This window comes from Labrus mixtus, chromosome 4, assembly GCF_963584025.1.
Source record: "Labrus mixtus chromosome 4, fLabMix1.1, whole genome shotgun sequence".
Classification (NCBI taxonomy): domain Eukaryota; kingdom Metazoa; phylum Chordata; class Actinopteri; order Labriformes; family Labridae; genus Labrus; species Labrus mixtus.
The window spans coordinates 19,057,023-19,082,340 of record NC_083615.1 but is presented as its reverse complement, the minus strand read 5'-3'; the positions used below and the strand labels follow the sequence as shown (position 1 = coordinate 19,082,340).

General features: G+C 44.4%; 2 protein-coding genes and 1 long non-coding RNA gene across 3 annotated transcripts in view; 1 reads left to right on the top strand and 2 right to left on the bottom strand.

Annotated features, from left to right (window-relative positions):
- Positions 1-25,318, bottom strand: part of LOC132973575 (uncharacterized) — a 285,267-nt gene that overhangs the window by 13,830 nt on the left and 246,119 nt on the right. The window lies entirely within an intron of this gene.
- calml4b (calmodulin-like 4b) lies at positions 1,527-6,101 on the top strand. Its single transcript, XM_061037145.1, has 5 exons — positions 1,527-1,749; positions 1,834-1,864; positions 2,897-3,037; positions 5,106-5,294; positions 5,962-6,101. The coding sequence occupies exons 1-5, from the start codon at positions 1,747-1,749 to the stop codon at positions 6,045-6,047; spliced, it is 450 nt and encodes a 149-aa protein (XP_060893128.1). The 5' UTR covers positions 1,527-1,746; the 3' UTR covers positions 6,048-6,101.
- On the bottom strand, positions 13,184-14,626 carry rxfp3.3b (relaxin family peptide receptor 3.3b). The gene has a single exon (XM_061037092.1). It carries the CDS (start codon positions 14,477-14,479, stop codon positions 13,274-13,276), a length of 1,206 nt encoding a protein of 401 aa, XP_060893075.1. The 5' UTR covers positions 14,480-14,626; the 3' UTR covers positions 13,184-13,273.

Genomic DNA, 25,318 nt, shown 5'->3' with positions numbered 1-25,318 from the left:
AATGCCCCCTGGAGGATTTGAATGTTATGGCTCCACCCTTTTTTAATTTTTTTTTTTAAACAAAATTATTATTTTTTGTGCACTTTACAACCGCCATGTTTCACGGCGAGCCACTTCGATGTATGTTCTATTTACTCAGTTTGCAGAGTTAGCTAATCTTAGCGTCGCAGCCAATATGCAGATGTCTAACATAAAATATTTTTTACTCTAATCTACTCTGAGTCCTGTTGCAGGAATTGACCTTGAGTACAACACAAAATATTAATGCTGCATAAATTCTGCACGTTCATATTTATGTTTTCCATCGACCTCCAGCGGCCCCGCAGGAAAACCGAAGGTCTGTGTAAACTGCAGCGTGTACAGATTTTAAAATGTCCACAAGACATCTCTGTCCTGATTAGAACGGACTTAATTAAAGTGAAATTAAATCCCTCTTCATTCTCCGACCATGTGTGATGTGTCCTTCCTCTTCTCTTTGTTGTCCATCGATCTCTGAATGCTTGATGTTATTTTCAGCAGCGGGTGGATAATCGTAACGTCATAACATTTGGGGAGGAAAAACTCAAAATTTCTACAGAATAAAAAGACCAAACATCTCTTTTTAAATGTTCAAAAAATCCCTCATTCTTTGCGTACATCAGAGAGTAAGAACAATACAAGCAAGGATCTAGAGAGGAGGAAACAACGTCAGGAAGTACAAACAATCAGCTTTAAGTCTGATCAGACACACAGGTGCTGACAGGAAGTGACAAGAGGTACTGACAGGAAGTGACCAGAGGTGCTGACAGGAAGTGACCAGAGGCAAAACACAACATCTGTTCTTGAGAGTTCTAATCAGCATCAAAACCATCCTAAATATCATCATCATCATGAAGGTTGTAAGTGTTCATAAAGAGCGGGGTCTTTAGCTTTTTCTTAAAGGTGCAGAGGGACTCTGCAGATTGAATGGAGTTTGGTAGTTCATTCCACCACCGGGGGGCGACAGAGGAGAAGAGTCTAGTTAGAGAGCGGCAGAGCGTAGTGGGCGGGAGGGAGTGTAGACCTGGATGAGAGAGTTTAGACTCTGAAGTTTAAACAGCTGGTACATGGTTTAGAATAACAGTAATCAACGCAACAGTTAGCACAGACGCCCGTTAAGATCTTCAATGGCCGAGGAGACGAAGCTCTTTTTAAAACGTGCCCTCTTCCAGTTCAGAGTCTTGTATCTTGCACGGCTGTGACTCAGTGGTAGAGTCGGTTGTCTCTCAACAAGAAGGTCAGGGGTTCGATCCCCAGCTCCTGCAGCCACACTCTGATGTGTCCCCTGCAAGACACTCCAAGTTGCTAACGGCTGCTTCATCATCGGCCTTGGTGAATGTGTATGAATGGATGAGTTAATACTGATGGACTCTTTACACAGCAGCCTCTACCATCAGTGTGTGAATGTGTATGAATGGATGAGTTAATACTGATGGAAGTCTCTGAACTCTGAAATCATTATTGTTTCAAACAGCCACTCTGCTTTCAAAGTCCTGGAGACACTTTGATGTGAATGATCTGCAGATTTCACTTTTGTTTCATGAATACAAACCAGCTCTCTCACACCAGGAGGGGGGAGGTTTCCTGCACCTGCCCTGCCCCTCTGTTTCCACCCTCCCAGTATCCCAGCCTCCAGCCTCCATCCTCTGCCTTCATTACGTTCCTCATCTTACAGCAGCGGGGATCAGATTCCTGAGCAGAGTTCAGAACCGGCTGCCCGCTGACACCATGGTGAGAGAATAACTGACGCTTCATTTCATCAGCTTCATTCTTTCTTCTTTCACTCAACTCTGTTTTCTGCTCTTTTCATCACAGGCAAAGTTTCTGACTCAGGATCAGATTAACGGTAAGACTCACACTTCAGAGAAAAAGAGTTTCCTGTTAGTGGAATAAGAACAGACACTTTCTCCTTCATGCCCGTCAGTGCTGTAGTCGACTTTTAGCAGCACATTGTGATCATTTCTCTGTCACAGTTTGACCCGGCTGCAGCTTTATTCCTGTTGGTATTTAATAACGGAGGGATATGTGCCTGCCTCGGTACAAAGCAGCTCTTGTTCCTGCTGGCCCAATTCCTCAACCTGCTAATGTGATTAAACACAAAAGGTTTTAGCCCAGTTAGAAAAGTTGGACTATTGTTCTTTTTGAAGATGAAACAGGAGTTTTTATTGGTGGGATTAGTTTTCTGTTTCATTAAAGTCAGGGTTGTTAGTTTTCTCCAGTTTCACTTTTTAAGATTTCGGCTGAAATTTTCTTAGGTCCTGACCGAAATTAATAACTCATGTTTTCTGAAAAAGGAACAAAGAAAATCCGTCATCTGTATCAGTTGTAAGTCTGTAAAAACTTCCACCAATGTCTGCCACGAGGTACCAATCTGATGAACCAATCACACGCCTCCCCGTCTCCCTGCTCGCTCTCTACATCTTGCGTGCTCGAGCCCACACTCAAAACGCGCCACCGATGACGGAGTTTATACTTTGAGTTTACTCACTGCTGAATGAGACATGAGACGACGTAGTTTCTACACAATGTAAGAGATGAGATGAGGTCTGCTTCTGGAGCAACGGCAATATGTAACTCTGACACCTAGTGTTTAAAATTGGTACTGCAGTCCAAATTCTCAACATTGTCGAGAGCTGTCTCCCCCCCGCCCCCTCCTCTCTAGAGTCGATGCTCATGCAGGTTGCCATGTGGTGGACACTGAAGGGACCTGGTACTGATCCTAGCTAACAGGTCATCAAACTGAGACCTGGTGAAATAATCACTGATACGAAAGACAATCTACTGCGAGGCTTGGTCAAACCTCTGGATACTCCTTAAATTGTCCTTATTAACACTGTGTGTGTGTGTGTGTGTGTGTGTGTGTGTGTGTGTGTTTCAGAGTTTAAGGAGTGTTTCTCTCTCTATGACTGTCAGCGTAAAGGAAAAATTGAAGCTCAGGAGCTGATCACAGTGATGCGATGTCTCGGGTCAAGCCCCACCCCGTCCGAGGTCCAACGACACCTGCTGAGCCACAGCATAGGTACACCTGACACTGTCTCACCTGTCTGTGTGTGTGTGTGTTTACTGCCCCAAAGGTATCACATCAGCATGTGTAAGAGATCCTCCAGGTCTGAAAACCGAGCCTTATTTACATCTGCCTTTAATCTGCATTCTAACTAATGTCCAGCTGGGGGCGACTCCACTGGTGGTAAATAGTCTATGATAAAATGTTCTTTCTTCTCAGTTGATTTATTCCCTCAGTAAACATACATGGTCAATCATGGGAGGATGTTACTCCTCTCTCCAGCTGCTTGGTTTCAGCTCTTTTTGGAGAATAATGTCTGATAAACAGCCCTTGGTCTTTTAGTGGAAAAAGAAAAGACGAGGCGGAGGAGACAAATAAGGAGAAACCACACTAATGGGTTAAAGCATGGATACTACAGCGACATGCTCAAGGGGCTTTCCTGAACCTGTGTCGAGAGCTGGAGAGAAATGAAACCTCTGAACAGACAATCAGAGAGATTCATCTCACTGACTGAAAAAAGGCAGAGGAGGCCGACTGGTAGCCAGGGAGCCGGACACACCGCAAAAACTAGGGCAACAACCGCTCACCGACGGTCTGCGATTTCCTTGGTGTGTCAGGGTCTTTACATAAGGAATAATTTAGTCAATCAGAAGTGAAAAGAAAATGGAAAAGATAAATTAAAATACGACTTCTTCAAGATGTGTGTTTGCCCCAAAGTTTAGAAGCAAATATTTTTAATTTACAAGAATCTGAAAAGAGAATTTGTTATTCCTACAACATGCTTCTAGGGCACATCTATAACTTCATGAATAAAAGATGAATGAAGGCTGTATTATTGATTATTTTAACAGATAGAACACACAGCGAGGCTGTGCTGCATGAAAACGTCTCCGTCTCGTTACAGCTCGTGTCATCAGCTCGCCTGGCATGACATGAACTGAAACAAACCATTTTTTTGGATCCTGCAGAGCTGCAAAGCAAGATTAAACAGATTATAATCGGACAAAAGACAAAACGTCAGCGTGAGAGTGAAGACACGCTGTGATCTGTTTTCCATCATCTCTGCGTGTGTCGTCATCTGTTACAGGATCAGAGAATCTGAAAAAACCCGACCAGAGAGACAAAGAAACACAGACCCAGAACGATGACACAATCCTCCACATTTCACTCATTACATCATATTTCTTTTCTTCCAGCCCTCTGTGTGCTCTGTTACTTCATGACACTAGGCCTTTCCCCGACTCAGGACCCCGAATTCAGGAGAATTTGCAAACCAGCTATGTGCATACTGCCTCCTGCTGTATCGGACTGTGAACATACACAAGTGTACTCGGGTACAGAGCAATGTTACTGATGTGAACGCAGACAAGCCGAGGGGGAGGGGAGGGGGGCGGAGCAATCGTGCCTGATGTGAAAACGCCTTAAGTCTGCATTAGGTTACCTCATAACCATATTACATCTACATCTCCGCAGCAGCCACAATCTACACATCTGTCAGACCGCCGACAAACAAACAACATCTGTTAACCTTTTGAAGATTTACTGAACTCTCCTGATCATAAATGAGTCCTCAGGATTTAAATCCAGTAAAAGATTTAATCCAGACACATTACATCCAAAACGATCCACAGATTGATTCTAATTTACCTCCGCTGTGTCGCTGACCTTTAAATGACACCTCATAACAGCCAATGAGAGCCCTTGTTGAAAGGAGGTGCCTCCCCATGTTCTGACATGTTTTCAGAAGCAGTATGTTCATTTCATCAGTACTGTAGTCTGTAAACACAAAGACGGCTGTGATTGGTCGATCTCTTGAGTAACACATAATTAAGAGTCTCTGGAGATTTGAGCAGCTCAAAGTTTCCACTCATAGTTTGAACTGTCAGCAGATTATTGTCCAGCTCTGCTCTTCACTTATCTTATCAAACTTCTTATTTCATATTTACAGAGCGAGATGACTTTGTTCCCCCGCTCTGATTCTGTGTCCTCATCTCTCCTGATAGATCGATAACGGTTTATCTGGTGATGTCAAAGACGAGTCTGTCCGGTAAAAGTGGATTCTTTTTTTCTTATTCTCCTGCAGACGGGGGCGGCGAGCTCGACTTCTCCACCTTCCTGAGCATCATGCACCGGCAGCTCCAGCAGGAGGCGCCGGAGGAGGAGATCAGGGAGGCGCTGAGGATGGCGGATAAGGAGCAGAAAGGATTCATCATGGCGTCCGAGCTGAGAGCCAAACTGACCGGGCTGGGAGAGAAGCTGACGGACAGAGAGGGTGAGAGCTGTGGAGGCTCACACATTAGAAAAACTGTTATTTTACATCCTCCTGCCGCTAACTTTGCCCCTAAACAACATTTGATTTGTTCTCTGTTTTGGGGCTTTTCCCTCTCTGCCTTAATTTTAATCCCTTCATGCACAGACACACGTGTTGAGAGGCCTTCAAAGTGATTTTCACCCGTGCAGTTAGGAAAGACGAGATAGGAAGCATCACATTTTTTACTTTTAATCCCTGAAGAAGCAGACAGTTAGAAAAACAAAGTCATTTTGTCTTTGAGAGAAACGAGAAATCTGCCAGCGAGGAGGAAAACATTTCAGCTGTTTTCACATCATCTTGTTTTTAATTATTTCCAGAACAAAGTGTCTCTAGAGGAAACTAATGCATGCACATATCTGAGCTGGAAACTGAGAAAAACAGCCTGTTGTCACTGCTGATTAGATCTCTGCTCAGGGGGAAAGTTTCTGTTTATTGAAAATCAGTCAAAACTTTTAGCAGAAAACAAAAAGAGCCAAACGGACGTTGACATCAGAAAACGCTGATTGAACACATATTACATATTACCATACGATGTATCCTCATACCATACAGTACTTTCCTACTAGGACTCTCAAACGTATTAACATTAAGCCCGCCTTGATTGACAGCTGTGATTCTCTGTTTTCAGTGGACGAGCTGCTGAAGGAAGCGGGAGTTGGAGCTGACGGGCAGGTTCACTATGAGCGGTTTGCTAAAGCGGTGACAAAACGCTGACTACGCCACAAACATCTCCAAACTCATAAAAAATAAACGTTTTAATGATTTCAACAGTGACTGCTTATTTCAACATAGTCCACGAACGCTGCGTTATGTCAGCGCCCCAGTTTTTGATCTGTTCTACAGCAAGCGCCCTGCCACACTGGGTCGGTTTCTGGAGGGTAATCACGGCCATGATCAGCTGTAAAAACATCGCATGAGAACTACAAGATCATAGGAGAACTACAATGTCACAGGAGAACTACAAGATAACAGGAGAACTACAAGATCACAGGAGAACTACAAGATCACAGGAGAACTACAATATCACAGGAGAACTACAAGATCACAGGAGAACTACAATATCACAGGAGAACTACAAGATCACAGGAGAACTACAAGATCACAGGAGAACTACAAGATCAGAGGAGAACTACAATATCACAGGAGAACTACAAGATCACAGGAGAACTACAAGATCACAGGAGAACTACAAGATCACAGGAGAACTACAAGATCAGAGGAGAACTACAATATCACAGGAGAACTACAAGATCACATGAGAACTACAAGATCACAAGAGAACTACAAGATCACATAAGACTACAATATCACAGGAAATGTGCTTGCAGCGAGCTCCATTGAAAGTCGACTCGGTGCTTATTGGAAGAGTAACAGAGCGGAGTGGAGCTGCTGGCACGCTCTACAGACGGACCTGTGTGTGCTGTGGAAACATAGTTATTGACAAGAGTAGGAGTTAACGGCACTGATGGACCACAGCGCACATAAAGTATGTGGAAATTGGCAGTAAGAAGTCAATATGTGTCGGTTTTATTCAATTGATTATGTCCATACAGCAGAGATGTAAAGTCAGTCAGGATGTCCCGTCTCAACATCGAAGCTTCGCTGATGTTTCCCTATGAACACGGTGTGACATCGGACATCCACTTTAAGACATTTACTGTGCAATCAAATGTTACTTTGACTTTCTGACTTTCAAACTGCAGCACATATACTCATATGTACATATGAATAAAATTTTATATAAGTAGAGACAGTCGTGTTCTTATCCAACACAATCAAGATCCTGTTTTTAAACCTAACCAACTTGTTTTGACTGTTCCCAAAATTTTCTCTCAGATGTTTCTTTCTATGAGGACGTGTTGGCCGTCATCAGGACGGGGCGTACTGATCCAAAAAAAACCTCTCCTGAGGTTTGTAACGAGACGTTTGAAGAAACATCCCCAGAAGCTGGATGACTATTTGATCATTTCAGCTCATTTGAATGATTTTTTGGCTCCATAAAAACAAGGCAGTTTTCTCCTGTGTGAAATAAAAGATGAATAGTTTTTGGCAGAATGTAACGCTGAGCATCAATGAGCAACAAAAGCTTGATGTTCAGCACAGAGTCCCTCAGGCGTTCTCTTGGAATGAATCAGTCAGACTCATTTAAGGAGATGTTTCACCGAGAGATTTAACCACCCTCAGGTCGATTTTTCAACATCCCTGCCCTGTTTCAGAAACCTGACTCTCTCTTCTTTCTGCATAACGACATGTTTGCCCAGAAAACGCTGTCTGGAGTGTTCAGCATTAAACATAAAGCGTGCTGTCATTTCCTGTTTGTAAGCGTCATGGTCACGGGTGGAAAAGCCTGGTTTGACTACAAAACAGCGGAGCCCTCATCCTTAGATTCATCCTGACATCTCTTGTGTAATCGCAGAAGACGAGCATGGACTCAACTGAGCATCACTGAGTCTCCTGGATTCCCGGTTTGAACCTCTTTCTGAGGCGGGTAGGAGAACGTGAACTCTGCTTCGTACTCGAGTGTCTTTCTTCTCCTCGAGCCCTCCCCAGCAGCAACGTCTGATGTTTCTGTGAAGTGCGTCCTCTGCTCGGGTTTTTAGTATTCTCAATGACTCTCTCCGTTTTTCAGGAGTCACTGAATAACTTTCACAGCGCTCCTCGGGGCCGCCCCAGCACGTCGCCTTCATTGATGCCAAATAATCATCTGGCACTTCACCCGGCGGACGCCATCCAGGCATGACACCGAGTCGGACTATTCGCTGCGTTAGGCTCCAGCGTCAGCATGAATCAACCTGACTCACTGAATGCACCGGGGGACACCAATTTGTAAAATTATGTAAAATATCCTCAAATGAGTCAAACACAAACAGGAACATCTGAGTTCAAATGAAGCTGCTTCTGCCGGCTTCACAGAGGGTTACGTTAACTACCTGTTCAGCAGAAAAAAATCCCAAATTCCTTCTAACTACTTCTGTCTAATTAGATTGAATTAGATTTAATCCAACAAGTTATTTACAGTCTTTTACCAAAGTCGAATGAAAGCTCCCGTCTTCTCCTCACGTTCACCGCTCATGTTGTCCTTTCGAGCAGCTTTAAATGATTCACAGCTCAAGTAACTAATTTATCTGATACAAAATCCAACGCCCACTTTCTTCTCCAGAGGGGGCCGAATGCTGCAGGGCTGCCGGGGGGGGGGGGGCTGCTCTCCAGTGCTGGAAGAAGAGAGTCTATGTTCCTGTCCGTCAGATGGCGCGCTCTATTCTGTCCAGCTTGATGCGTGCTTGCAGCGAGCTCAAAAATAGAGATTGAGACGGAGCGGAGTGTAGTGGCACTGCTGGCACGCTCCAGAGACGGATCTTTGACTAGAGTGGTAGTGTGCAGCGCTGACGGACCGTGGCGTGCACAAAGTATGTGAAAATTGGGGGTATGGTTGCATTGGAACGTGAGAAATTTTGCCAGATTTTCCAGTTTTAAGTGGTCAGGACTCGGGTTGTCGGTGACAAAATCTGTTACTGTGCTGTGGGCTATGATTATTTGTTGTTATGTGTGGGGTCTCTCTCATTTTCAGAATCTGTTCAGATGTTAAAAATCCTTCAGTGTGGGCCGGACTCCCACTGACTCGTTTGACATCCCCGCCTCACAGCGACACATTCAGTCTGTCCTCTGCTTGTTCGAAGTCAAAGTTACGGCTCTACAAAGAGTATGTTGTACTTTCACTCTGAGGTCACAGCCTGCGGTAATGACAGAGAACACACATCAGGGGGCGACTGTCATGGAACTAACCAATCAGAAGCTGGATATCGACTGGAGCAGAGCTTAAGCTCTCAAAAAGGACACAGGTTTAAAAACACCTGAATATCACATGATAACTGGTGTTTAATAAATCTGTTTCTTAACAAGATAGTTCACTTTCCCTGACTGGGATTGTTTCTGTTTGCTCAGCGAGTCCTCCAGTCTAATCTGGACCCCCCGCTCAGGGACACTTGAGGGGGGTGGGGAACTGTTTTAGTTTTTCTCTGCATCCAGCTGTTCTCGTGTGTTTACTCAAAGTGAGTCACATATGTTCAGGATCCAGCTGAATCAGATTCAGCAGACGAGACGCTGAAGTCCACAGGGGGCTGCGAACCAGAACAAACAAGAGAGTTATATACAGTACACTTACGCTACAAAACATCTGATTAAAATGTCTCTAACTAAGTACAGTGTGTGATAGTTACAGATGATGATAATCCCAGGACTGTATTTCATTCTGGTCTCAGTCATCAGATAGTAGCACAGAATTCAGCCTGTAGCCCGTTCTGAAGTTCAAACACTCTTAATATACTAAAGGGGGACCTCCTTTAAATATTATTCACAGATTATAAGATTTGTCAAAGACTGGGTATGTTTCAGGGTCTCTACTAACAAGACTTCAACAAGAATCCTGTTCAGATCATTTTGTCTAATTCTACACTGAAAAACATGAAGAGCTAAAAACAGAATCAGCATTTTGCCTCTCACAATGTGTGCAGGGATTTTAATTTAATTGCAATTTTTGCTATTTAGTTGCAAGTCCTGTAGACCGTTCCAGTCTGCTGTGGTGATTATAACAAAACAACGCTTTGGCTAAACTAACATGCTAACATTAACAATGCTCTTTTTGCTGCTATATGCTAACTTCTAACTGGAAAATCAATAGATTCATAAAAACAATTTTATTCATGATATTGTCTCATTTCCAAATCTGTCCTGAAACAATGTTTGGAGGACAGCCATCTTTATTTTTGGATCACACCAGTCACGATCTAAGAAAAAGTTTGAGCTGCAGTGATGATCAGATCAGAACCTAGAAATGTCTTCAGTTCTGTTAAACACTTTCTGGACGTGTCTTTAAAGTACCTTCTATACTGAGAGGGTGACACAGCAGCACTCTGACCTTTTGTGCTGTTTTTAAATCTCCGTCTACATGTCACCTGTGGATCGATTCCCATTTAAAATGCCAAGAGCTGAAATGTCAACGTGTTGTTACAGCTGAGTCGAGCTGTGAGGTGAGTGGGTGGAATAAGTGTGAACACGACAGAAGTAAATGGGCTGTAACTGTGCTCAGAGTCACTGTGTCAAATCTGAAAATATTACACTGAAAGCCCCGCAGTCTGCCGAGAGGCTCCACTGACCTCATTAAACTCACGGCACAGTGTGTGTGTGTGTTCGTGTGTGTGTCTGTGTGTGTTTTGGGCATGATAATGTGCAGCTGTGTGTTCACAGACCTGTACTTTCCCTGTGTCTGGGCTGTTTGCAGCTTTATATGAGGAAAGATCCACGCAGCCTCGTTAAAGGAGGAGCAAAGTTCACCTCTGAGTTTATAGGTTGGGCTGACTTTATGTAACGTGCTCTCTGTTCTGTCCTCGTTTCCTTTTTACTACGTTGAGCCCCGTGGAGCTTCGCATTTAGTAAACACGATGCACGCTCCTGTCACTGCCAACATGTGCACCAGTAAACTGGACTTCACTGTAAACGAGACACTAACAGAGCAACTAGGACGACTTGACCGCATCATAGACTTGTTTTACAATCTTCATTCTCTTTGTTAAATCTCTCCTAACAAAGGTTAAGTGCTGGATTTAAGCAATCCAGAGCTGCACACACTTTAACTTTATTGTACTTTTTATTGCTGTGTGGATTTTTATTGTATTTCCTCATCTGAAGGGAAATGTTTCATGATGGTTTCATGATACTGAGAGATGCTCCGTTGTTCTTCTTGGACCCCTATGGTGGCTGCAACGACCCCTACATAGACCCCGCCCCCCCGGGTTCTGGAACCCTCCGTAAAGAATCTCGGGGTTATTCTGGACGAACAGATGAACTCAGATGCTAAAGCGAGCTCATCTGCGTTTTTATTCAGGGTGAAATCCTGTTGAATTTGTAATGATTTCAAGAAGCTTCTTGATTGCTGTAATGCTCTTTACGCTGGCCTCTTTGTCTCGCCTGCAGCTCGTCTTTTAACAGAAACGTGAACGGTGACCCATTTCAGCTTCCCTTCACCGGCTCCCTGTGTGTTTCAGGAGGGATTTTAAAGATTTTATTACTTTTATTAAAAATCACAAAATGTGCTTGCTCCATCTTGCTCCGATCTTTTGAAACCACATAATTTATTACAGACACTAAGATCCAGCGATCAGTTGCTTCTACTGTAACTGTCCCAAGGTCTTTGGGCGCTCTCACACTAGGCAATCCAATCATGTCAGCTACACGCCTAACTGCAGATAACACACATCGTTCATAAAATTTAAAAAAAAAAAAAATGGAGCCAGTGTGTATGTGACTTCCTGTGCTTTTGCAGCCAGCCTCTAGTGGACACTTGAGGAACTGCAGGATTTTACACTTCAGCATCGGCTTCAGGAGGTTGCTGTTTGGAGAGAAGAGGTTTTTAATTGGGCAGATAAAGTCACCTGTTGGACAAACTGACTTTTTTTCATCGTCACACGAGAGAAAATATTTTCATTGTAGGAGTCTGACACCAAAAGAAGTCATGAAACAAACATTGATACCCATATTTTCCCAATCGGTGCATCTCACATATATTTTTATCCCTGCACGGGTTATGTACATTTCTTCTTTTCGTCTTTGTAACCTGCTGCTGGATGCTTTGAATTTCCCTCTGGATCAATAAAGTATCTATCTATCTATCTATCTATCTCTAGTTTGGACATTTTTCCTCCATATTTGACTTTATTCTCAAAGTAACTTTAAGTTCATCATCAATGTTCAGCTTCCTTCTTAGTTATTTTTATTTAAACTTTATTCCCCTCATTGATTCATTTATGCTTGACAGTTTTTCTTTATCGCTGACATATCGACTCTAAACTTCTTTTTTCCGACATGTTCTCCTCTGGTGTTCTTTTCTCATACCTGCTGCCACTCATACTGACAGTTTGAACTTGCATCTCTTTAAACATTTCTCTAATCTTCCTTTTACTTGCTTTCATGTTCGGGCCGCATAAACAGTCCAGGGCGCTGATCCTTTGAGTGCTCGGCCGCCTTCAGAAACATGTCCAAAATGTCTCCAAAATAAACATTTATCCCCATCTTGTCAAATAAAAATCATCCCTGTTAGGATTATCTTCACAGCCCAGGGAGTCCGATACAGACTGTGCTGCCCTGAGGCTGCTGGCATGTAAACACTTCACCTCATTTTCTGCTCGCAAATCTGCTCTCCAGTTCCCACAGATCCAAACAGAGACCTTAATAAGCACCAACACTTCAATCACTGTCACCACAAAGAACATATTTTATTCTACAAACATTGTTAAGGTCAAAATGGCAGTTTTTTCTTTTTACATTCACTTACTTAAGCTTGAACATTTTACACATCAGCCACGAGAAACTTGAAAAAACTCCACAGACTGATGATTGAAGCAGCAGCAGCAGCAGGCTGAGTCCTCCCTGCAGCACAGTGACCAGATGCTTCTGCACAGAGAGAGCTACATAAATCCTGCACCTCCATATATGCAGCTGTCCAGGACCAAAATACAGCATCAGCATGAGAGTGAGGAGAGTTTTTCTTGTGACTCAGCGCAGTCAGGAGGAACAGAAACGCAGTGGAGTGGTTTTACGCACGAACCTCCTGGTGCGTAATTTACGCGCGCTTGTCCCGTTCTTGCTTTTTTAAATTTCACATCTTAAAAACCGTGATAACGAATATGAAATCCATCTGTTGCCAAGTCAATAAATATCTGATATCCCATATACGCCTGGGATGATTTCTCTGGCACTTCAATTTTTTGGATTTGGCACAGTCCGCACGGTGCTGTCTAAAGGAAGGAACCCAAAAGTGTTTCGTTGGCAGAAGAGAAACTCCAGCAGCATGTGTTGCACAAAGAACAAATAAGAGACTCACAGTTCAGAAGTCTGTAATGAGTCTAAATATCAGTCAATCATCTTTCTCACGGTGTAACAGTTTTCTATCCCTGCAGTGTTTCCGTGTCGCCGTGGTCCGTTAACACAGACAGCCGGTAGTTTTCCGTCTCCACGTTGTTCAGCGGGATGACGATCTGCGTGTCGTCCGGCTCCGCTCTAACCGTCCCGGAGAAGGGCCGCAGGGGGCAGCTGTTCGTCCCTGAGGGGGAGGAAATCCTCCAGAACAGATCCTTCATCTTCTTGCGGAACTCCCGGCGCATGAGGCAGTACAGCACCGGGTTCAGGCAGCTGTTGGTGTGCGCGAGGCACACTGTCACCGGGTGCACGTACGTGTGCACCATGTAGTACGCTTTATCCCAGTTGACCACATTAAACTTGACCAGCACGCCCCAGAAGGTGATGGCGTGGTTTGGCATCCAGCAGATGAAGAAGGAGAGGACCACGATGGTGACGGAGCGCGTGACTCTGGACCTCCGCTTCACCTGGTTGTTGTTCATGCTGCGCAGGCGCACGAAACGCAGAAGCAGCAGGTAGCACACAGTAACGATCAGCATGGGGAACACGAAAGCCACCAGGATCTTCTGGAGATGGTACAGCGCGAGCCACGACTGTCCGTCCGGGAAGCCGAGCAGGCACAGCCTCTCCCCGGCCACGCTCTTCACCGTGGAGAAGATGGCTGTGGGCAGAGTAGCCACCGTGGCGGACACCCACAACCCCGCGATCACCCAACGTACCGGACACACCCGCCTCCGGGTCCGGTCCTTCAGCGCAGAGGCCACCGACCAGTACCTGGTGACGCTCATGGCGGTGAGGAAGAAAACAGAGGCGTACATGTTCATCACCGTCACCGACAGGATGATCTTACACATGGCGTTTCCAAACGGCCAGCTAAAGTCCAGAGCCGTGTCCACAGCCCAGAACGGCAACGTCAGCACGAACTGGAAGTCCGTGACGGCCAGGTTCAGGATGAACAGGTTGATGCTGGAGCGCTTCTTTCGGCCCCTGCGCCCCTTCATCAGAAAGAAGACCAGCAGGTTCCCGACCAGCCCGGCGGCGCACACCACCGAGTACACAATGGAGATGAGGATGCGCAGCGTTGGGGAGCCGTCCGCCGGGAAGTCGATGTCATCCAAGCTGCTGAACCGGTCCTGCCCGGCGCTGGACCGGTTCAAAGAGGACGTGCTGTTGTGGTTCCATAGCTCCGCCATCCTCTCCGGTAATAGACCCGAACCGAGTCCCGCAGGGCGCATCACCTCGTGCGCTCCCGGAGAAGAGAAGCTTCCAGGCGCGCACAGTCTCCGCAGCTCATGGTAACTACGCGGTGTGGAGCTCTTAACGGACCGGAGCGGCTCTCTCCTCCGCCGCTTACTGATTCACTGATGAGCCCCGTGCGCGCGCAGCTCACTTTATGTACTGCTGGTGCCCGAGGAGGCGCGTGTCCGACAGGGGGCTGGCATGTCATCAGAGGGGGAAACTACAGCAGAGATCGGAGGAGAACTGAGTGACAGGGGGCAGGGCCGGGACCAGGGACACAAGGACCAGGGGGAGATCTAGAGGCCCCCCTCCCCTCTCGCCTTTTTCTCCCCTTCAGTTCTGACTTTGTTTTTTATTTTACTGCAGCAGCTTTATGTGTTATGTTTGTATTGTTTGATGAAGGTATAGATTTTTTTTTGCCTTTATTAGACGGGACAGCTAAAGAGAGACAGTAAATGTTGGGAGGAGAGAGCGAGGGGACGACATGCAGCAAAAAGGCCAGAGGTCGGATTTAAACCCACGGCCGCTATGATGAGGACTATAGCCTCTGAACATGGGGCATGCGACATAACCGCTAGACTATTAGTGTCCCAAATGTAGAGATATTTTAATCAGAAATATGGAGAAAAGCTTGACATTCAGATCTTTAAATAAATCTGCAAAAAATAAAATAAAAATAAAAATGAAATATTTCTGCACGAACAACAGAATGGGATTCACTTTTACACAATCTAGTTCTCTACACTAGGCCCAGGTGTCCCGAACCGTACTGAAGCATGATTGCCCCCCCTCCCCATCCCCAGTTGTCCTGGTTACTCACACTAATCCGACAAACTCTACCTTAGGGGTGAAGCGTTTTGAGGCACAATACTGATTGTGAGTGCGTCCTAAATAAATCGTTATAAGTCACAGTTGATCTTTAGTTAAACTTAATCAAGTTCAGCCAACCGCCTCATGTAGTGGGTAAAAACATCTATCAGCCGTTAAGAGGATGAAAAATTAGAGTGTGATATTTAAATAGTTTAAGGAGTGAAGTTAAACGATCAGTTTGAACTTAGAGCTAAAAATATCTCGTCCTCCTTCAGAATGTGGATCACCCCGCTGATAACAGAAGCAGAGTCGTACATTAACAGCATTGACTCAGGAAGCGACAATAAGTGAATTAGTTACCTGACGCAGGTTCCCTCAGTTAATGGATCCACGGTTCAGCGGCCAGATGGCCCACAGAAACCTTTCCCCATCATGCTCCTCTCTGTCACAGCTGCTGTGCATGTGCCATGTTATACTGATCGCCACAGATTCAACTTCCTGGTGAAGGAGGTCAGAGTTCAGAGACATGTCAGATGTTCAACACACAGCACATTAAACGGCTGCAAAAAACGCCAAATCAATCAAAAAGAAACACACTGCAGTTCCTTGAGTGTCCACTAGAGGACTAGGCAATAATTGGCGTTTCCACTTTTAAAAGTTGGGAATGGCAGAATAACAGATCCGTACAATCCTCCTTTTTGTTTACTCTTCTGTTGATGTGCCAAGTGTATCGATCCGACCCTAAAGGGTGGAGCTACACACACTGCAATCCTTTGATTGGTCGAAAGAATTGTCACTTCCTGTGTGACAGTGTTAGTAAAGGACAACCACAAAACAAGCCATGGTTTTAAGCCTCCTGACAAACCGTTACACCGCGCCCACCTGTCAATCAAGTCAGCTACACGCCTTATTGTGAATAACTCTTATCCTTCATCAAATCAAAACTAATGAGTCATCAAAACATTCCCCCCGTACAGTGTGTGTCGATCAAGACATGAGCTAATCAGACCTATTTGTTTTTTTTAACCAGGCTGTAAACATGTTAATCTCTGCTGTAAAAACAGGCTTTTTTGAATGGGTGTGTATGTGACTTCCTTTGCTTCTGCAGCCAGCCTCTAGTGGACACTCTGAGAACTGCAGGATCATACACTTTTGCAACAACTTCATGCTTCAACACAGGAGGTTGCAGCTTGGGTTTACTGCCAAAGTGGACCGCTTGGTGGAAAGACGGCTCTAGTGTCAAACTTTACAGCAGTAATAAACGTGTTTACAGCCTGGTACAACCTACCCTCCTAAACACTTCTGCATACTTCCTTGTCTTTGTGGACCTTGAATATCTAATCCAATCAGCTGGCATCGCTGCAGAGTGATAAAAAGACAGGTTGAGGCAGGATAACCTTGTAAAACCTCTGGAGAGCATGTTTATGATCCCGCTCTTATTGGATGATTATTATCCTAAACCTTTATCCTCTGGATTATCGATGGCTTAAAGAAAAGCCTCTTGGGAGTCTGAAGCGTTTCTTTAGTCCCACATTATATCTGATATAATCATGAGTAATGCATGTTTGTTTGTAGTATTTAATATCACATAACAACTCAACTCAACTTTATTTATAAAGCACTTTACACACGACACAGTTGATCCAGAGCTGAACATCACAGATAGAAAGTAACAGAAGAACAATCAAAATGAAAGAACAGGAAACTTTAAGTCCAGTGTAACACAACACGTACAGAGCTTTGGATCCTTCAGTTTGACTCGTTTCTAAAATTTAAAGCAATTGAGTGAAAGAATGTATCTGTAACGGTCAGAAATTAGGGTTCTTTGTGTGTGTTTTTACTTAGATTTTTATTTGCGTGTATGTTTTAGTAATAGTTTTATGGATTGCTGTGGGTTTTATGCCTTTGTGTAATTTGTTTTATTAACTGATTTTATTATGTTTTAGATGTTGTTTTAATCAGTTGACTGTGTACACAAGGCATTGAACTGGGACCTGGTGAGTCACACCTCCACCTTTAATTAGGTAATCAGTAGCAGGTGTGGCGGAGGCTGCGGACAATGAGAGCAATACAAGAGGAGCTTCTACTTGGCCGCAGGAGGATCACGAAACAGGACGCTGGGTGCATAGCGACAGAGGGTGCAAACTGAGAGAAGGACGAGACGCAATGGGTTCACAATGACGCGGAAAAGGAAACAGGCGACGTGTGCGGAGACGGAGATCCATGAGATCGGCAGCTGGCTCGTGAGAAGAAACGCAGCACAGAGATGAGGGATCCCCCAACTGGGAGTGTCGGCAGAGCAGCTAGTGTCCGCCAACGCTACTTCACGCACACCTGGGTCTCTCTAGTCGGCAAACCCCGACCCAGGAAAACCGTGAATATCCCAACCAAATTGTAGGCGGCACCAAGGCATATTAAAAGGCTGCGAGTGACATTATTTTCTACCTGATTACGTAGAACACACTTCTTCGCCAAGGTTGTTCTGTCCCCTCAGGTTTCTTTAAAGGGGTCAACGCGAGGCGGGCCATGTCGAGCAAAGCATTGGAGTAGCCGGAGAAAGTTCAGAGACAATTGAAGGAACATTCCACCTCGGACTCGGACTTTGATAAGTAGTATTTTATTGTTGCAACTCTCTATAACACCTGTCACTTGTTTTAGATTCTATTTATTAACATTTTTATAGTAATAAATTAGATTATTTTGCATTTTAGTTTCCTGTCTGGTTTTTAACTCTGCTCCCCCTGATTTTAAGAACCTATGTCTTTTAATGAGTCCTAGGCTCAACACTTTAAACCCTAGGTGGCGTTGTTGGCATCTTTTTATTATTATTCTTAATATCAGTGCTTTTAACTTTAAAAGGTTTTTAGCCCGGCCACATATCAAGTATGATGACACAGACTGACGATTTTTGCGTCATCGGAGGCTCCTTTTCAGACAAGAAATACGGAGCTTTCCTATCTCAGGGGAAAATGAGGGCGGGATAGACGACCATTCAAAAATACTACCAGGTTTCTAATGATACAAAGCTTAATGCAAATGGGTGAAGTATCTGTAGGAGCCAAGTTACATTCATACATGTTAACGTAAATAAATGAGCAGTGTAATTTTGAGTTGAAAGTTAATCTTTATTTTAGGGATTTCATTGTATAAGTTAAGTTACAAAATGTATTAAAAGTCAGCTAAAGGTAATTTGATTTAATTCATGTGGATTTTCTGTAAAGTTAAAAGCAGTATGGTATTGCTGTTAGAGCAGTGAGGTAGGTTACCGTCAAGAGAGAGAGAGCTCACGGAGGACCAAGCTAGCTAAGCTAACGGGTAAGATGAATCAGATAAGCAAATTAATGGACAGTGAAGATGATACTGATGTAACAGTAATTCAGACCAAACTACTGGTGGATTTCAACAAGCTGTTTGGAGAGTTCTGTGAATTGCATACCAATGTTAAGGTACTATTACAACAAATTTCTGAAGAAGAAATGAACAGAGACCAAGTTAACTGGTTTGAACCTAAGGCTGATGATTTTAGGAATTTTGCAGAGAGAGTTAAGGTTTGGATGGATGAGGCTAATCTACAGTACGTCTTGTGGAAGCTGCTAAATGCAATGAAGAGGTGCAGTCATCAGACAGTGTTTCTAATGCATCTAAACTATCTTCAAAGCGTGGTTCAAAGGCACCTTCTATGCATTCCTCTCGTGCATCATCTACTGCTTCATCTACTCGTCTTAAGGCAGAATTGGAGCGTGCTACATTGTTAGTCCAAGCATCTGCATTAAAACAGAAGCTAAACTCAAAAGAGAAAAGGAGGAACTGGAGATACAAAATGCTTTCGCAGCAAATGATGCTAAGATTAAGATCTTGACTGAGTTTGAAGGGCTCTCATCCAGTGCATCAAGTCATGATGGAATTAACTCTTATGTGGCTTCAAAGCTCGTGATTTGCTAGTTCCTCGTCAAATAAGTCTCTTGCTCACCACAGACAGACAAGCAGCACAGAGCAATGATGTTCCACAAAATGTCCAAAGTTCACCCGCTTTGACCACTCATCAGCAGCCAGAGGCTCTACTAGGTATTGCTGAAATGCTATCCAAGCAGCAAAGATTGGCGACCCTGCCTCCTCAGAACATTCCTGTATTTAAAGGAGACCCCCTAGAATATAAACTGTTCATAAGAGCTTTTGAACACGGAGTAGAAGACCGATTGTACTATATGGAGCAGTACACCAGTGGACAGCCGAGGGAGCTGATATGGAGCTGTCTTCATATGGAACCCGAACGTTGATATTATGAAGCCAAAAGACTTCTGAAAGAACATTTTGGGAATACCTACAAGATTTCATTGGCTTATATAGACAGGGTTCTGAACTGGCCAACCATCAAGTCTGATGATGGAGAAGCTCTCCCGCACAAATTGAAAGAAAGGTGGAGGAGCCTAGTCTGTGGAATTCAGGACAGGGAAAATCGCAGAGCTAAGTTCAATGACCTTGTGGATTTTGTGAACAAGCAAGCCAAGGAAGCCTTGCACCCACTGTTTGGTGACATTAAGGACTTTGCCTCAAAGAGCCAATTTAAAGCTCAAGTGGATGAAAGGTTGCAAAGGAGAAGTGGTAGCAAGAGAGGCTTCACCACAGCAGCAACTATCACCAGTAACCAGGAAGTGACTGCAAAGCCTAAGCCAGAAGGTAAAGTCAGTGGCAACCAAGTGTGTGCATTTTCAAAACCATGTCTCTTCTGTAATGGTGTTGAGCACGCTATGGAACAGTGCAAGAAGATGAAGAAGTCTCTTCATAAGGAGAAGATTGGCTTCTTAAGAGCTAAAGGTCTGTGTTTCAGTTGCCTAAAAAAGGGTCAGCAGAAATTGAGCTGCCAAGTGTGCACACAGTCACACCCTACAGTGTTGCACATGAAGGGGAAACCCAGTGCTTTAAACAAGGAGGTAAGGCCTGAAGTGGAGCCAGGTGAAATTAATAAAGACGGTCAGAGTCCATTGTGAGTGGGTTTGTGGGAATGGATACATCCATTGGTGATAATGAGAATGTAGAGAGCATCTTAGCAATAGTTCCAGTTCAAGTCAAGACCAAGAAGGGCCAACGGGTGACACAAACTTACGCTTGTAAGTAAAAGAAAAGCGCACATTCTACTGAAGACCATGGGAGAGAAAAAGGTTGTTAGCAGTCACATTGTGTCTGGCTTGGAAGTGAGCAGATTGGACTGCAACGACTTTCTGGGGCTTCCAGATTCGTAGTCATAAAACCATTCCTGCATCTGCAGGCAACATTCCTTTACAAGAGGACGTTGACAAGTGGCCCCACCTTCAGCAGGTGTTAATTCCAAGGATAGATGCAGGTATAGGACTCCTTATTGGGACTAACGCGGCTAAAGCTATTGAACCATGGCAGGTCATCGCCAGCGTAAATGGCGGTCCATATGCTGTAAGAACAAGGCTTGGCTGGACCGTCAATGGACCTCTTCGGAAAGACACTTCTAACAGTACAACAAGCGGGCTGATACAGGTTGCAGCAAATCGTATATCAGTCAGCAGACTAGACGAAATTTGGAGTCAACAGTTCAAATGTGACTTCCCTGAGTGTGAGCAAGATGAGAAGCTGGAGATGTCAAGGGAAGATCTTCAGTTCCTTGACATGGCCTCACAGTCAGCTAGACTTGTGGATGGACATTACAGCATTGCCCTGCCACTAAGGAACAAGGATGTGAAGATGCCCAACAACCATGAAGTAGCTGAGCAACGCACTCTGAACTTAAGGCAAAAGTTTGTAAAGAATCCTACATTCCATTTGGAGTACACAGCCTTCATGAGTTGCATGATTGAAAAGGGCTATGCCGTAAAAGTATCCGACAAAGACCTCAGCCGGGATGATGGTAAAGTTTGGTACCTGCCACACCATGGGGTTTATCACCCCAAAAAGCACAAGCTCAGAGTGGTATTTGACTGCAGAGCATCATACAAAGGCACTACTCTGAATGATCAGTTGTTACAGGGACCAAATCTGACCAGCACCCTCCTCGGTGTCATCACCAGGTTCAGGTAAGAAGAAGTGGCAGTCATGGCCGATGTGGAAGCCATGTTCCACCAGATTAAGGTGCCTGACGAAGACTCTGACCTTTTCCGGTTCCTCTGGTGGACATCAGGTGACATCAGTCAGGAGGCAGTGGAGTATAAGATGGTGGTTCACTTGTTCGGTGCAACCTCGTCTCCGAGCTGTGCCAGCTTTGCCCTGCGCAAATGTGCGGAAGACAACCAAGATCAGTCCAACAGCCAAGCAGTTGATACAGTGCTCAACAACTTATATGGGGATGACTGTCTTGAATCAGTCCAGTCAGAAGAAGAGGCTGTACGGTTGTACCACACCTTGCGAGCTGTATGTGAAAGGGGAGGATTCAGACTCACCAAATGGATAAGTAACAGCAGAGCCATGCTGTCTGCTATCCCAGAAGAGGAGAAGGTGTCAAGATGTGAGTCAAGATATGCTTCCCACAGAGAGAGCTTTGGGAGTTCACTGGTGTATCCATTCTGACAGCTTCAGGTTCAAGATAATAATGTCGGACAAAGCCCCCACTAGGAGGAACATCGTATCCATTGTGAGCTCTGTTTATGACCCGTTAGGTATCTTGGCACCAGTTTTCCTCCGAGCAAAGAGAATCCTGCAAGAGCTTTGCAGAAGGAAGCTAGGCTGGGATGTCCTAATTCCTGATGACCTCAGTCGTGAGTAGTCTACATGGAAGACTCAGCTTCAACAGATAGAGAGCTTTAGTGTCCCAAGGTGTTTCAAGCCTGCAGGCTTTGGTGAGACAGTATTCAATCAACTCCACCACTTCGCGGACGCTAGTTAAGACGCTTACGGGACCGTTAGCTACTTGCTACAGAAAAACAGCAGCAACAAAGTCCACTGTGCGTTTGTCATAGGGAAAGCCAGGGTGGCTCAGCTGAAGCCCATTACTATCCCACGAATGGAGCTTACCGCAGCAACAATGGCTGCCCGCATGGACAAGATACTGAAATCTGACCTGTAACTACAACTTCAAGAATCAGTTTTCTGGTCTGACAGCACAACTGTGCTGAAGTACATTTGTAACAAAACAAGCAGATTCCGCACTTTCGTCGCTAACCGTGTGGATATCATACTCAAGATCACTGAGCCACATCAATGGAGGTATGTTAATACTTCACAGAACCCTGCTGATTACGCATCCAGGGGACTCAAGGCAGAGAAGTTCATCCAAAGCCACACTTGGTTACAGGGGCCGGACTTTCTTACCAAGCCCATGGAAGACTGGCCAGAAAATCTGGTTCCTGGGGACCTAACCATGGAGGACCCAGAGGTAAGGACCGCCGTGGTCTGTGCTACTGTAACAGACGATCAAAGAGATGCAATGTTCATGCAGTCGGCCTATAACTTCCAGTGACCCAAATGATCTAGAGGCACTTACGCCCCAATCACCTCTTGCTTCTGAAGACCAAGCCGTCTTTACCCCTGGACTGTTCGACAAACATGATATCTATGCAAGAAGGAGGTGGAAACAGATACAGTATATGGCAGTCATATTCTGGAAGCGGTGGACCAGGGAATATCTACCGCAGCTGCAAGAGCGCCAAAAATGGTTCCATCCATCTTGCAACTTTGCCACTGGAGACATTGTGTTGATAGTCGACGATTCAGCACTGCGCAATTCCTGGGTTACAGGAAAGGTAATCCAGACAATTCCAGACAAGTCTGGACTGGTTCGACAGGTACGGGTAAAAACCAAGACCAACACTTTGGATAGGCCCATCACAAAGATTTGCCTTCTACAGGAAGCTGAGTGAGGTTGTATCCCTCAACCTACAAAAATTGTCACAGAAGACTGCTTCCTTGGAAGGACTTTCTATCTTTGGCCCAACATGTTAAATTTGTGTTGTAATTGTGTATAGTTAAGAGCACAATTAGGGTCCGGTATGTAGGAGCCAAGTTACATTCATACACGTTAACGTAAATAAATAAGCAGTGTAATTTTGAGTTGAAAGTTAATCTTTATTTTAGGGATTTCATTGGGTAAGTTAAGTTATAAAATGTATTTAAAGTCAGCTAAAGATAATTTGATTTAATTCATGTGGATTTTCTGTAAAGTTAAAAGCAGTATGGTATTGCTGTTAGAGCAGTGAGGTAGGTTACCGTCACGTTAAGAGAGAGAGATCTCGGGGCGCTGGTGGTGCAGTGGTTAGTGCGCGCGCCCCATATATGGAGGCTATAGTCCTCCAAGCGGGCGGCCCAGGCTCAAATCCAGCCTGTGGCTCCCTTTCCCGCATGTCATTCCCCACTCTCTCTCCCTGATTTCTCACTCTATCCACTGTCCTATCTCTCAATTAAAGGCACAAAAAGCCCAAAAATGAATCTTTAAAAAAAAAAAAAAAAAGAGAGAGAGAGCTCTAGTGCTGTGGGAGGGTTAGACTGGTTTCAGGCAGTTGAGGATCAATTAAGGACCAAGCCACATGGTTTCTTTACCGTAGTATAGTTCATTGATTAGAAAAACTTGACTTTGAATCATCCAGTAAGATTGTTTAACAAAACTGTGGATTAAAGGAATTTGTTTTATCAGTTTTACTTTGGAGTCCAGTGGAAGTTTGTTCCTCTTCAAGTGAACATAGACGAGTAAATCCAAGGCCATTTGATCTTCAACCCACCACAGTATCCCTTTAAGTCAACATGTGTTTGTTTAATTGCTGAATAAATACAAAAATATTCACCTCTTAGAAAAACATCTTCTACTGAGTTGCCTTTCTACCACCTTAATAGACACTTGAGCTAAACTACTTTACAAAGAGTTCTACAACCTTGGTCCTTCATTGGAAAAAGCCCGATCCCCTTTGCACTTTGTCCTGGAGCGAGGCATGGAAAGAAAGGTTTTGTTCAGATGACCCGAGATCTCACCAAGGCTGGTTTCGGGGCAGGAGTTCTGAGAAGTATGCGGGGTCCTTTTAACACCTTGAACACAGTCAGTAGTATTTTCAAATCAATCCTCTGCTTGACTTTTAGCCGGTGAAAGGAAGCAAGAATTGGAGGGATGTGATTTCTTCTTTTTGACAGTGTTGAAACCCGGGCTGAGCTGAAGGTGAGAGACACAACGGAGTGAAGGGATAACGTTCTCCAGGTCAGAACAACATCTCACATCGTTCAGTGCAACATTTAGGATTTGTGCAGATGTTTCTTTCTCCCGCTGTCTGCATGCAGAGCTCTCGTTAAACCAGCAGCAGTGACTTAAGTGTGTTTTAATGATGCATCATGACACTCTGGGTTTCTTAACGTTTCATTATTTAAAACATTAAATACTTTTCAAAGCCGCCCTCTCTGCAAAGATACCGACCTGCAAACAGAAACACTTACAGATTACAGCTGAATGCCTCAGCCTTATGTTGCTCAGTTCCAGGAAACAGAAACAGACAGGGTGGTGGAGTTTAAGAGAGTTTGAGTCCCATTAGCTGTTCTTCTGAGTTGGTTTGTGCTTTCAGAGAAACACAATGATCCGGATTTTATCTGCAGGTGGGGGGGCCGGTTACCGACAGGCAGGGTTGGGAAGTAACGGATTACATGTAACGGCGTTACATATTTAAAATACAAAATAAGAGTAACTATATTCCGTTATAGTTACAGTTTAAATTGGTGTATTCTGAATACAGTTACTTTCTCAAAAAAGGATTACTTGTAGGGATTACTTTACGGCACTACACGCAGGTTGCACTGTGCGGATGCAGAAGCAGGTGGCATTATGTGCGCAGGTACGCTGCAAGTCAATGCACGAGAGCACTTTCCACACAACCGAATGGCAGAGGATGAGAAAAACGACCAGGAGGAGGACAAAAATGCATTTTTGGCATGGAAATTCAGAGAACATTTTACCTACAAACCTGGTCAAGAAGGCCGCAACATCACAGTGTTTACATCTTTCAAATGACAGAAAAATAAATGGCATGCATTCATTTTTTAATTTGATTCAATATTCTAATCGTTAAGGAAGAGGAACACCTGATTAAACT

Excerpts from the sequence above, each read along its gene's own strand:
- calml4b (XM_061037145.1), top strand. Across the intron at positions 3,038-5,105 it reads CCTGCTGAGCCACAGCATAG|ACGGGGGCGGCGAGCTCGAC; the intron begins GTACACCTGACA and ends ATTCTCCTGCAG. Across the intron at positions 5,295-5,961 it reads GAAGCTGACGGACAGAGAGG|TGGACGAGCTGCTGAAGGAA; the intron begins GTGAGAGCTGTG and ends CTCTGTTTTCAG.
- rxfp3.3b (XM_061037092.1), bottom strand. The coding sequence starts at position 14,479 with ATGCGCCCTGCGGGACTCGGTTCGGGTCTATTACCGGAGAGGATGGCG.